The sequence below is a fragment of the Loxodonta africana genome, chromosome 4 (genome assembly GCF_030014295.1).
Source record: "Loxodonta africana isolate mLoxAfr1 chromosome 4, mLoxAfr1.hap2, whole genome shotgun sequence".
Lineage (NCBI taxonomy): Eukaryota > Metazoa > Chordata > Mammalia > Proboscidea > Elephantidae > Loxodonta > Loxodonta africana.
Window position 1 is genome coordinate 80,861,728 of NC_087345.1, and position 13,694 is coordinate 80,875,421.

The window sequence follows — 13,694 nt, forward strand, 5'->3', positions numbered from 1 at the left end:
CTAACACAGATGTCAATCAGAAGTATGACCTCAACTTTGACATAAAGAGCAGACTCTTCCCATCTGCCTGAATTGGTCCTTCTCTCTCAGAGCCTCAACAGCTCTGACTAACACCCTGTTCCCACCCCACTCCCAGTGGCTCTGTTTTTCTCCCAGTTGAGGAGGGAGGGAAAAATCCAATAGCTTTATCAGAGGTATGGGAGTGGGTCCAGCTCTCCACAGCTGTGAAGGGGTTAAGAGGCTGGGCCAGCCACCTGAGTCTGCCCCTCCCAGGGATTAAGAGTCCTCTATAAAGGGGACTATCCACTCCGACCACGTCAAGGGGGTACCAGGAACCCAGACATTGTGCCCATCCCCCCTGCCATGTGGGAACTTCGGTCAGCCTCCTTCTGGAGGGCCATATTCGCTGAGCTCTTTGCCACCCTCTTCTATGTCTTCTTTGGTCTGGGGGCCTCGCTGCGTTGGTCCCCTGGCCCACTGCATGTCTTGCAGGTGGCTCTGGCCTTTGGCCTGGCCCTGGCTACGCTGGTGCAGGCCGTTGGCCATATCAGTGGAGCCCATGTCAATCCTGCAGTCACTTTTGCCTTCCTTGTGGGCTCCCAGATGTCCCTGCTCCGTGCCTTCTGCTACATGACAGCCCAGCTCCTGGGAGCTGTGGCTGGGGCTGCCATGCTATACAGTGTTACCCCGCCTGCCGTCCGAGGAAACCTAGCACTTAACACGGTAATGGTCGCCTGAGAGGGGCTGGGGGAGCCTGGTGCCGTGACATCCTGCCTGGGGTGGGTGGATCAGTTCCCCCAGGGAACTGGGCTCTGTGTGTGTGTGTGTGTGTGTGTGTGTGTGTGTGTGTGTGTGTGTGTGTTTCAGAGTGGGAGGATCAAGAGGTGGTATGTAGGGGGTAAGGAAGGCATAGAGTCCTAGATTGGGAATCAAAAAACCTGAACTCAGGTCCCAGCTTTCCTTCAAATTCCTTGCAGGGTCTTGATGAAAAACTTATTTTAACTTAGGGGAGCCTCAGTTTCCCCATCTGTGTAAGTTCGTGCAATTACATCCACCTGAAAGGAGTACTATTAGAAGAAATTAAGATACAAATACAACTACTATGAAGGGGGTTATACGGTCCTTCAGGGAATGGATGCCGTAAGGGTAGCCCTGCCTGGGAAGCCTTGAGGAGGTAATGCTGTGGCAGCCCTAATGAGCTACCTCCCTTCTTCTTCCTTTGCTCAGTTGCATCCTGGGGTGAGTGTGGGCCAGGCCACCATGGTGGAGATCTTCCTGACACTCCAGTTCGTGCTCTGCATCTTTGCTACATATGATGAGAGGCGAAATGGCCGTCTGGGCTCTGTGGCCCTGGCTGTTGGCTTCTCCCTCACCCTGGGGCACCTCTTTGGGGTAAGCAGAAGATGGGAGCAACTTCTTGTTCAAGCATTCTAGGGCCCCAAAACCTTTTCTGAGTTTTCAGAGTGTTTCCTGCCTAACCCACTGTCAAACATGAACGTTATCCACCGCACTCTGTATCAGTCACCGTAGGGCAATCAACCCTGCCTTATTCTTCTCCCTGTGATACTATATGTAGTCCTTCTTGACTCCAAGGTGGAAGTCATCAGTAGATGAGGGCTTTGCCTTTGGGTCCATAGTGCCCCCAGATGGGGCATCAGTGCCTTCACCCCACTGTAGGCACCCTTGGAGAGTCACGCAGGTTGTTCTTCCCCACTTGCTGCTGGCCGAAGGCAAGGTACCAATTCTCAGGAGCAATGTGGGTTGTGGGGAGAGGAGTTGGGGTAGAATGGGAGGGTGTCTCAGTTACAACTGTGTCTTTTGCAGATGTATTATACTGGTGCAGGCATGAACCCTGCCCGCTCCTTTGCTCCTGCCATTCTCACTCGAAACTTCACCAACCACTGGGTGAGTGGGGAGAGAAGGACATCCTGAAGCCCTGCTAGATGGGTGTGGGCTGCAGTTTCCAGGTTTGGTTCTGCTTTCCATCTGGGTGTGTTGGCTGCTCTGCCAGTGCCTCAGCCAAGGTGGCTGTAAGAGGGCTTGGCATGCCTCTGTGAACAGGACTCACTATTTTGCTAGAAGGAGAAGCTCTTGCTCATGTTGTTCCTTCTCTGGTTAGCCAACGCATTTTTGCTAAGTACCCACTGGGTGTGAAACTAGGACCATGAGGTCAGATAAGTGAACACAAAGATAAAAACTTCTCATCTCAGAGATCAGAATGTGTTGAGCACACAGATGGGCCTGGGCCCCGTTCCAGTCCTAGCGCTTTACTAGCCTTGTGTGTGATCTTGGGCGAGTAACTCAACCATTCTGAGCCTTAGCTTCTTTGAGTATAAAATGGGGGTATTATGAGAAGTAAATGTGGAAGTCGTATGTGTGAACTAAGCCTCAATAGATATTGGCTGTGTTTATGTTGTTGACCAAATGCAAACCAAACATTTGAAAATAATTCCAAAAATTTTCAAAGATATTTGTAAGCTAGTGCACATTGGTAGTAACAAATAGAATATACATGTGCTAAAAATGTGTGAGATACAGGAATGATTTGATGAATCAGAAAAGAAACGGTGGGTTTTGAGGTGCAGGCAGTGAGAACCTAGGGTTTAAAAAACAAACAAACACTGATTTCTAGTTAGGTAATGCCCAATTTTATGTGCCAAGTCCAGGATGTCTATTTTCCATTGAAGAGGTAGGAAAGAGAGCAGCCTTGCTCTTGGTCCCCTCCCCATTCCTGAGTATTCTGTTCCTCTTCCTACAGGTATACTGGGTGGGCCCAATCATCGGAGGGGGCCTGGGCAGCCTCCTCTATGACTTTCTTCTCTTCCCTCGGCTCAAGAGTGTTTCTGAGAGACTGTCTATCCTCAAGGGAGTCAGGCCCAGTGACCCCAGTGGACAACCAGAGGGCACAGGGGAACCTGTTGAACTGAAGACGCAGGCCCTGTAAAAGCTTCACCTGGACAGAAGGAAGCTTCTGGGTTTACGTGGAGGGGCTGAGCCAGCCTCTGGATGAAGAAAGAGAATGTGGGGAGGGGCATGTACTTCTTTATTTTTTTAATTTATGTGTGTGTGTGTTTTTTTCCTTTTGCTGTGTGAAATCTTTCAAGTTGCATTCATGAGCTGGTTGGTGCAAACTTCCCTTCCTCCCCACCCCGCCTCCCATCGCCATGTGTACATGATTTGTACGTATGAATGTGGGTGAGTGTGGCTGTCTGAGTTTTGGGGCACAAGCGCTAGGGAAGGAGAAAAAGGCATCATCCTATGCCTCCCTCCCCTAACCCAGTGTGGTGAGCACAGGGAACTAAGACCTTGAGTTTCTGGCCTTTACCCTGCTACCAGTCAGCGTGTGGCTCTTGATTTCTGAGGGAGCAGGGAAGCTGGAAGTTACTCCTCACAGGCGGCAGATGAAGAGGAGTGGAGGAGACAAGGCATTTCAAGAGTTGGAAGAAGGGGCTCAGTATTTCTCTGGACTGAGGCTGAGATGCTCATGGAGGTGGGAGTGAGGGGAGAGGTGGTGGTGGTGGTGGGGAATAGGGGTATGAGCCCCAAGTCAGGATGCAATTGGACAAAAAATTTTGCAGAAGTTAATGGAAGAGTATAGCCTATTTACCTCAGGGATGCTTGCCCCAGGGGCTTGGGTGGGGAAGTAGCTCTGAGAAAAGTGAACACTGGGGTTTGAGCTATTCTTTAAAGCCCTATAAACCTGTCTACAACCACTGGCTGGGTTGTGTGTTCATTCTGGCATGATGGATCTCTTCAGAGGCCCTGGGCCAGCAAGCTCCCAACCTTAAATAAGGGGCGGATGAGCCTAGAATCTAGAAAAAGTAAGCAATTTAACAATTCTGCCTGATATCCCCCAGATTAGCCTCCTGGTAGCTGATACTTAAACCCTAGAAGAGTTCTCCGAGGCCACAACAGGAACAGGAAACCTGATGCCTGGAGTAAATTGGGGGGGGGGGTGGTTGCACTTAGGAAGGAGAGAGGCTGATGACTCTCTCAGGGTTTTAATTAACTCAGAGCAAATAGAAACACTCTTCAAATGGCATCTTTCTGCTTTTATCACTAGTTCTACAGTCCCCTTTATCTTCCTTTTTCGTGTGTGTCATTTCACTTTTCTCTCATCTGTCTTTTCATCTTGAAGCAAGTCTTTTCTAACTCTCCTTCATACTCCAGAAATCTATTCCTTTTATTCAAATGCTTAATAATTCAGGAGATAATTATCCCTTTGAGCTATTATCCTCTTTTGTTGTTGGCAAATACACTTATTTGAGCAGAGGCTGGAGGAGACCCTCAACTGATTGATGAATATTGTTGATCTCTTCCTTTAATGAATCTCATGCATACTTCTCTAGCTTTAAGCCTATGCCTAAAGGATAACAAACCAAACGAAACCAAACCAAACCAGTTGCTACCGAGTAGATTCTGAGTCATAGCTACCCCATGTGCTCCACAGGGTTTTCAATGGATGATTTTTTTGAAACAGATTACCAGGCCTTTCTTCTGAGGTGCCTCTGGGTGGACTTGAACCTTCAATCTTTCGGTTACCAGCCTAGCACATTAATTGTTTGCACCACCAAACCCTATGAAGCAATTCTACTCTGCACACATGGGGTGGCCATGAGTCGGAATCTACAGGGACTAACAGCAACAGCAGGGACTACAGTATGACGAAACCAAACTCAAAGCCGGTGCCAACCAGTGGATTCTGACTCTTAGCAACCCTATAGGACAGAGTAGAACTGCCCCATTGGTGGATTCAAACTGCTGACCTTTTGGTTAATAGCGTAGCTCTTAACCACTGTGCCACAAGTGCTTCTAGAGTATGACGGACCCCCTCCCCCCACACACAAAAAGACTATTCCTCCCCTTACTCCAAATCTCCACGTCCTCCCAATAAAGCCTAACTTTTCTAACCATTTGGAGCCCAGGTGGCGCAGTAGTTGAGAGGTTGGCTGCTAACCTAAAGGTCGGCAGTTCGAGTGCACCAGCGGCTCCTTGGAAGCCCTGTGAGACAGCTCTACTCTGTCCTACAGGGTTTTTAACGAGTCAGAATGGACTCTACAGCAACGCGTTTGGTTTCGGGTTTTCTAACAATTTATGCCTTGGAACAGTCCACTTGACTAGAAGGGGAAGAACGTTTATAATTCGCCTCTAAAAGACTTTGATTCTTATTATCTCAAGACATCAGAAAATTCATAGCACTTTGTTTTGTAGCTCATTGTAGCGGATTCACTCCGATAAAACAAACTGTACTTGTACTCGCTTCCCTTTTCTTCATCGCCAACGCCCCTGCCCACATGGGCTCACGTGGACCAGCCCAGCTAGGTCCGCTCCGCCCCTAGGCAGGCGGGGACTGGCACCAACGAGTCGGTGGCGGGAAAGGCTGCGCCGGTCTCCTGAGGCCTGCTGGCTCCGCCGGGATCCTGCGGACCCGCGGGGAGCGGGTGAGTGAGTGTGTGGGCAGGAGGGCTCTACGCGGAGACGAGTCGGCGTCCCGTCCAGGCTGCACAGGCACTCTCGTGAGGTGCCGAGTCCCCCCGTCCCGCCGCCAGGTTTAAAGGCAGGGGGCAAGGCGCGCGCTTTAGGCGCGCACGCGCAAACCTCCGCCCTGCGTACTTGGTTAGGTGGTGCAGGTTGCGAATTCGGGGTGGACGCTCCTTTATTCCCTAAGACATGACCTAGTCGTCACCTTCCTTCCCCCTCTCTCCCTACGTTACGCTGCACAGGTCCTCCCTCGGGGATGGGGCTGTGATGGGAAGGGCGCTTGGAGCCCCTAAAGTAGAACAGAAGATTCCCGGGGGTTTCCACTTCGAAACTCCCCACCCAGTTCAGACCCGAAAAAACAGGTGTGTGGCTTGGTGGTCAGCAGGAGTCGGAATTCACAGGTCACTTAATTTATCTTGGATTTCTACAAAATAATTTCCTTGTTCCTGTTCCTCCCCTCCATCGGGTGAGAACAGAGCCTCTGCCAGGGTTTGTTACCTGGACCCTCAGCCAGCTCCTTCCCTTGAGTCTCTCAATTCTTTACTTGGAGCTCCCGCTAGTTACCTTAATTTGTGTCATTTTAGGTAAAAAATAAAACCCTTCGGCTACCCACGGTCAAGCTTAAATCCTTAAGTGGGTGTATAGGGCCGTTTACAGTCTGGGCCTGACCCTCCCTGACCCTCTCAGCTTCATTTTCTAAAGCTCCTTAAATTTTTCCTAGCCAGTTCCAATCTCTCTTTCTATTAGCTTTCCTGTTAGTTAGGCTCATTTATTCGTAGTGGTTCCCTTGCTTTTGCCAGGGCACTTCTCTGCCTAAATGCCCCTCCTCTTCCCAGCTGAGTGATGCTATGTAACCTTCAGTGCCTCAGTTCACAGGACCTCCTTGGCCGTTTTAACTTGAAGGGAGCCCTAGTTCTCTAGAACTTTTTTTACAGTATCACTTACTTAGAGCTTGTCCTTTAAATTATTCCTTCCATATTATTGTGTCGTATTATGTGGGTTTTATAAATTTCTTCAGTTTCTTTAGCATCCCAACCTTATCATTTGCTGCTTCTTGTTAGTTGCTGTTGATTCCTACCCACAGTGATCCCATGAGCGCAGAGTAGAACTGCTTCGTAGGGTTTTTAAGGCTGTGACCTTTCTGAAGCAGATCGCCAGGCCTGTTTCCTGAGGTACCGCTGGGTGGGTTCGGACCGCCAACCTTTTGGCAGGTAGTCAAGCGCTTAACCGTTTGCGCTAGCCAGCAACTCCTGTCTTTTGCCTAGAAGGCTCCTAGTAAGCATTTAGTGATTAACTGTAGAGTCTAATAGCTGGACAGGAATTTAGTATTTTGGGGATTCTTACTTTGTGTTCAGAACTGGGTAGAGTACTTGACTTCAGTGCTTCTCTGTCTTGGTGAAGGACCAGGTGGGTTTTTGGCCCCAAGTCATTACAGGTCAATACCCTTCTAAAAACACTTTTGTAAAATATAATTACTAGATAAATGAAATTAAAAAAAACATACAATTTTGTATTACTTCTTAAAAAATTATTAGATTCAGCAAGCATAAACTGTCAAATTGCTGTAAGATGTTCTAAATGCTTATTCTTTGTTCCTGTACTTACCTTGATGCAGACTGCTAACAGTTTGTGGACAGGTAATGGTCTGCAGACGACACTTCGAGTAGCACTGCTTTATATGCTCTTATTTAAACTTGCCCACTACCGTGTGAGGGTGGGTGCTATTATTATCTTTTTAGTACACTGATAAGGAAACTGAGGTTTAGGTTAGGTGACATGCTCGAGATCACCAGCTTAGTACAGGGCAGAACTGGAATTCAAGTGCCATTCCATGATACAGTATCAATCCAGTTGCCGTTGAGTTGACTCCAACTCATGATGACCCCAAGTGTGTCAGAGCAGAACTGTGCTCCACAGGATTTTTAATGGCTGTATTTTTCAGAAGTAGATTGCCAGGCCTTTCTTCCCAGGTACCTCTGGGTGGACCTTTCACTTGGCAGCCTAGTGCATTAACAGTTTGTATCACCCAGGAACTCCTCCCATAATATTCAAACCAAAAACCAAACCAAACCTGTCGCCATTGGGTTGATTCCGACTCATAGTGACTCTATAAGTCAAAGTAGAACTGCCCCATAGACATTCCAAGGCTGTAATCTTCACAGAAGCAGATTGCCAAATCTTTCTCCCATGGAGCGGCTGTTGGGTTGGAGCTGCTAATCTTTTGATTAGCAGCTCAGTGCTTAACCACTGTGGCACCAGGCTCCTTCCCATAATACTAGTGGGTCTTAGAGCTGGTCCTTGGAAGAGGGTTGGCTTGGAGCAGAGGTTTTGTTTTCAAGAAGTGAGCTGATTTTCTATTTTGAATTGCAAAAATATTTAATATTGTATCCTTTGTTTTCTTTTGGTTCTTGCATTTTAGGACCTATAAGTATTAATTTCACGGGAATATTGCTTCATTTGAACTGCTTGGTGCTTAGTTGAGTGTGAGAAGTAACTAACAGCTCTTTTAAACGTCCAGATCTACTGGCTCTAAGTTGTTTGACAAATTTTTCATCTGTTTATGATGACATGTGGAAAATAAAATATTATGAGTTTTTTCATAAAGTCAAATTTCTTAAATTTAAAAGACTGTTTCTTATCCTGAGATTATATCCTTCTTAGTTTTTTGGTGTTGAAATGGTGAAAACAGCATGTATAGTAATTGTGGTTTTTTTTTCTTTTCTTTTAATTTAATTTCGTTGTTGTCATTGGGATATACACGGCAAAACATACACCAGTTTAACTGTTTCTACATGTACAATTCAGTGACACTGATTCCATTCTCACCCTCCTTTGCAGAGTTGTTCTTACTCCATTAACATAAACTCACTGTCCCCTAAGGTTCCTATCTAATCTTTCGAGTTGCTGTTGTCATTGATCGCACATAGGCAGTTCTTAAAAGAGCATAATGCTCAAGGCAGATTTTTTTATTACTTAAGGTAAACTATTATTTGGTTTTAAGAAGACTTCAGGGGATATTTTTGGTTTAAGGTTTGAAGATTATTTCAGGGCAATAATTTCGGGGATTCATCCAGCCTCCTTGGCTTCAGAAACTCTGGAGTCCATAAGAATTTGAAGTTCTGTTTTGCATATTCCCCCTTTTAATCAGGATTCTTTTATAGAATCTTTGATCAAAATGTTCAGTAATGGTAGCCGGGCATTATCCAGTCTTCTGGTCTCATGGCAAAGGACGCAGTTGTTCAGGTAGGCAATTAGCCACACATTCCAAATCCTCCTATTCCTGGCTTTCCTTCTTCCTTTGTTGCCCCAGGTAAGTAGAGACCAATTATTGTGCTTTGGGTGGGTGTTTGCAAGCTTTTAAGAACCCAGCACTATGCAAGGAACTAGAAAATAGAACATAAGTACCAAATAAGTTATTAGGTCAATTAACTGGGATGTCCCATGAAACCATGACCCTAAACCCCCAAACCAAGAACCAAACCCCATTAGCTTTTTGGTTGTACCTAAGGAGGCTCAGCAGCTATTCTTTTTTGTTGTTGTTGTTATTGTATATGTATCTGTCTGTGTGGGTTTTTTTAAAATAACAACCTATTGCATTGGTTTTCAGTATATTCACAGAGTTGTGCAACCATCACTACTATCTAATTTCAGAACATTTTCATCATCACCAAAGAAACCTCTTGCATTAGCAGCCACTCCCCATTCTCCTCTTCCCGCTCTCCCTGCCCAACTACAAATCTACTTTCTATCTCTATGGATTTACCTATTCTGGACATCTTGTATGACCTTTTGCATCTAGATTTTTTTCACTGAACTTAATGTTTTCAAATTTCATCCATTTTGTAGCATGTATCAGTTGTTAGCTGCCATCGAGTCCACCCCCTACTCATGGTGACCACATGCACAGAGGAATGCTGCCTGGTCTTGCACCATCTCCATGATCAGTTATGGGTCATACTGTTGTGATCCACAGGGTTTTCATTGGATGTTTTCAGATGTAAATTACCAGGCCTTTCTTTCTTTTCCATCTTAGTCTGGAAACTCTGCTCAAACCTGTTTACCATCATAACAACACAAACACTGCCACTGAGAGACAAATGATGGCTGTTCATTGGTCAGGAATTGAACCCAGAACTTCTTTCCTTTTTGTTGTCAAATAATATTCTGTCATATGGCCAAACCACATTTTGTTTATTCATTTGTTGATGGACTTTTAGGTTTTTTTCCATGTTTTGGCTGTTATAAATAATGCTGCTATGACTATCTGTGTACAAGCTTTTGTGTGAAAATATGTTTTCATTTCTTTCAGGTATATACTGTTGTAGTGTAAACACCACACATCTGTTTAGGTTTAAAAACAAAGAGTTTTGTTATGGCAAAGAAAGCATTCTGTAAAACGGAGACACAGTGCTGGAAGAAATCCAACAATGTGTTCTTGGGGGGCAGCTACAGTAATACAAAGACTTATGAAGAAAAAACTGCAAATAGCAGGTTAGAGCTAAAACAATTTTGATTGGTTGGTTGACCATCCTGGCAGGTATTGACATCTTTTGCAAGGATGGCTCCAGGAGAGAGGATTCTGGCTGGCCACTAAAATCACATGTTTTCTAGCATCTAGATATCTGTAGTCTATGTTAAGTTGAGTTACATTAGCATTATGATGAAGAATTCTGTAGAAGTATAAAACAAAAAGCCCTAGGGTGATTATAAGTGAAAATGCTAAGTATTCTAATACTTACGGAGGGAAAAAGGTTTTTGATACAGAAAAGCTATGTTAGTTAGAACAAAGGTTTGGAAAATTACAAGTGTGGTTAAGGGGGAATATTTTCTTAGAATCGGCTTAGTTGCTTAAAGTCACATGTCTAACACCTGTAGAAAGCGAAGCTTTTCTTCCTTTAGCATTTGTTTTAATCACCATTTTCCCTGTAGAGCTGCTTATTTTCTAAGTTAAAGGATATAATGGAAATCTTGGCAAAAATGACAAGCTGCATTATATGACAAAGGAGAACTCCAAGATGGAGCCGCTTAGGACAAGAAAAGATTGGGCTCAGACCTTAGTTAGAAATTCCAGTTGTGCCAAGAAGCCTCAGCTTTAGAAAGGCTCTTTCTCACTCCCCCCTTTTGATCAAGAATTCCTCTGAGGATTTGATGATAACACTTACAAATACCCTTCTTCTGCATGGGCTTTGTCCTTGGATTGGGATTGTTGCCTTACTATTTGTAGGGCCTCATCTTCAGGATGAGCTGGTCTTATGTCACCCACAAAGGAGTAACCCATCTTCTGCAATGGTTTTACAAGGCTTAGTGAGTGGCTGCCTACCTTGTAAGCCATTTAAGACCTTGGACGTTATCAGACGAACGACAAGGTTTGGACATCATCAGACAAATCGCTGGCACTACCACTAGACACTTGTATCAGTCATTGAATCAGTAATAAGTTCTTGAGACTCTAGGCAAAGGGTGGCTGGGCATTGTCTCAATATGTTTCTTCACCATGCTATTGTTTAAATACTCTGCTTCAGTGATCTTGTTATTATGGGGATGTGACTAGAACAAGGCTGAATTGAAAAGAACAACTTGACTAACTGAAGACTCAACCAAGGTGTGCGGTCAATATCTTTTGATTAAATGTTTTATAATAACAATAAGCAATAAAGCTAACTGGCTTTTAATTAGAGTTATAGAGTGTAGTTACAAGTTAATACCTTTTGGATACTGCTTAAAATAATTACTGGAAGAGTTAGCGTGTTTTGTATGGAGAAGTTAATGGGTCTAAAAGTTATTTACTGTGGTTGGAGAGGGATGGCAGATTTAACATTGAGTTGCATTGGTGCCATCAGCTACTGATTGGGTTATCTTTAGAAAAGTATTGTCTTTCTATGTAATTAAAAGTGTTATTATTGAAACTATAGTTAGCAATGATATTGGCTTTTATGTCAACTCGTGTTGGTAGACAGGTATGATTAAAAAAAATAAATGATTATATTCTATTAGTAGGATATTTCCCCCACATGTCTGTCAGTTTGTTGTACTATTGGGGCTTGTGTGATGCTGGAAGCTATATGCCACCAGTATTCAAATACCAGCAGGTTCACCTGTGGTGGACAGGTTTCAGCTGAGCTTCCAGACTAAGACAGACTAGGAAGAAGGATCTGGCTGTCTACTTCTGAAAAGAATTAGCCAGTGAAAACCTTATGACTAGCAGTGGAACACTGTCTGATATAGTGCTAGATGATGAACCCCTCAGGTTGGAAGGCACTCAAAATATGGGAAACAGCTGCCTCCTCAAAGTAGAGTTAACCTTAATGACGTGGATGGAGTCAAGCATTTACGACCTTCATTTGCTGATATGGCATGACTCAAAATAAGAACAAGCAGCTGCAAACATCCATTAATAATCAGAACCTGGAATGTATGAAGTATGAATCTAGGAAAATTGGAAATTGTCAGAAATGAAATGGAATGCATAAAGACCGATATCTTAGGCGTTAGTGAGCTGAAATGGACTGGTATTGGTCATTTTGAATCAGACAATCGTATGGTCTACTATGCCGGGAATGACAGCTTGAAGGGGATTGACATTCATTCATAGTTAAAAAGAACATTTCAGGATCTATCTTGAAGTACTGCTCTGTCACTGATAGGATAATATCCATATGCCTAGAAGGAAGAACAGTTAATATGACTATATTATTCAAAATTATGCACCAACCACTAAGGCCAAAGATGAAGAAATAGAAGATTTTTTACCAACTTCTGCAGTCTAAAGGTGATTGAATATGTAGTCAGGATGCACTAATAATTACTGGTGATTGGAATGTGAAAGTTGGAAACAGAGGAAGGGTCACTAGTTGGAAAATATGGCCTTGGTGAGAGAAACGATGCTGGAGATTGTGTGATTGAATTTTACAAGAACAAAGACTTCTTCATTGCAAATACCTTTTTTCACCAAGATAAACGGAAACTATTCACGTGGACCTTGACAGATGGAATACACAGGAATCAAACTGACTACATCTGTGGAAAGAAATGATGGAAATGCTAAATATCGTCAGTCAGAACAAGGCCAGGGGCCGACTGTGGATCAGACCATCAATTACTCATATGCAAGTTCAGGCTGAAAGTGAAGAAAATTGGAACAAGTTCACAAGAGCCAAAGTATGACCTTGAGTATATCCCACCTGAATTTAGAGACCTTTCTAGGAATAGATTTGATGTATTCAACACTAATGATCAAAGACCAGACGAGTTGTGGAATGACATCAAGGACATCATACATGAAGAAAGCAAGAGGTCATTAAAAAAAAGGAGAGATATAAGGAAATAAAAGTTAAGTTTAAACTTAGAAAAATAGGGGTAAATATTAAGGTAACCACAAAGGAGACTAACAATCCTCCTCATGAAAATAAAATACAAGGAAAAAAAAAAAACTCAGCAGAAACAGAATCAACAGCAACAAATAAGAGGAAAAGACAATACATAAAGATAAAGTACTTAGCACAGAAAATTAAGTGGGAAAAGGAAACCGTCAACAACACACAAAAAAGACATCAAAATGACAGCACTAAACTCATACATATCCATAATTACGCTGAATGTAAATGGACTAAATGCAGCAATAAAGAGACAGAGAGGCAGAATGGATTAAAAAAAATGATCTGTCTATATGCTGCCTACAAGAGACAGACCTTAGACTTACAGACACAAACTAAAGCTCAAAGGATGGAAAAAAATATATCAAGCAAACAACAATCAAAAAAGAGCAGGAGTGGCGATATTAATTTCTGACAAAATAGACTTTAAAGTTAAATCCACCACAAAGGATAAGGAAGGACACTATATAATGATTAAAGGGACAATACACCAGGAGGATATAACCATATTAAATATTTATGTACCCAGTGACAGGGCTGCGAGATACATAAAACAAACTAACAGCATTGAAAAGTGAGATAAACTGCTCCACAATTATAGTAGGAGACTTCAACACACCACTTTCGATGAAGGACAGAAAATCTAGAAAGAAACTCAATAAAGACATGGAAGATCTAAATGCCACAATCAACCAACTTGACCTCATAGACATATACAGAACACTGCACCCAACAGCAACCCAAGTGCTGTTCTTTTCTAGTGCACATGGAACACTCTCTAGAATAGACCACATATTAGTTCATAAAGCAAGCTTTAGCAGAATCCAAAACATCGAAATA

At 43.6% G+C, this 13,694-nt stretch overlaps 2 protein-coding genes across 7 annotated transcripts in view; both read left to right on the top strand.

Moving 5' to 3' along the window:
- Positions 1-261: 261 nt before the first annotated feature.
- On the top strand, positions 262-5,217 carry MIP (major intrinsic protein of lens fiber). The gene is made up of 4 exons (XM_010598037.3): positions 262-723; positions 1,228-1,392; positions 1,825-1,905; positions 2,759-5,217. Exons 1-4 carry the CDS (start codon positions 364-366, stop codon positions 2,942-2,944), a joined length of 792 nt encoding a protein of 263 aa, XP_010596339.2. The 5' UTR covers positions 262-363; the 3' UTR covers positions 2,945-5,217.
- A 130-nt stretch (positions 5,218-5,347) lies between these two features.
- The window catches only part of TIMELESS (timeless circadian regulator), a 45,760-nt gene continuing 37,413 nt past the window's right edge, over positions 5,348-13,694 (top strand). For 4 of the 6 annotated variants that reach the window (XM_064284050.1, XM_064284052.1, XM_064284053.1 and 1 more), the window contains exon 1: positions 5,349-5,441. The gene's annotated coding sequence lies outside the window, so the exon portion shown is untranslated. Of the gene's footprint in view, positions 5,442-13,694 lie in introns of all 6 variants that reach the window. The other 2 variants (XR_010321828.1, XM_064284055.1) reach the window with 1 other exon arrangement.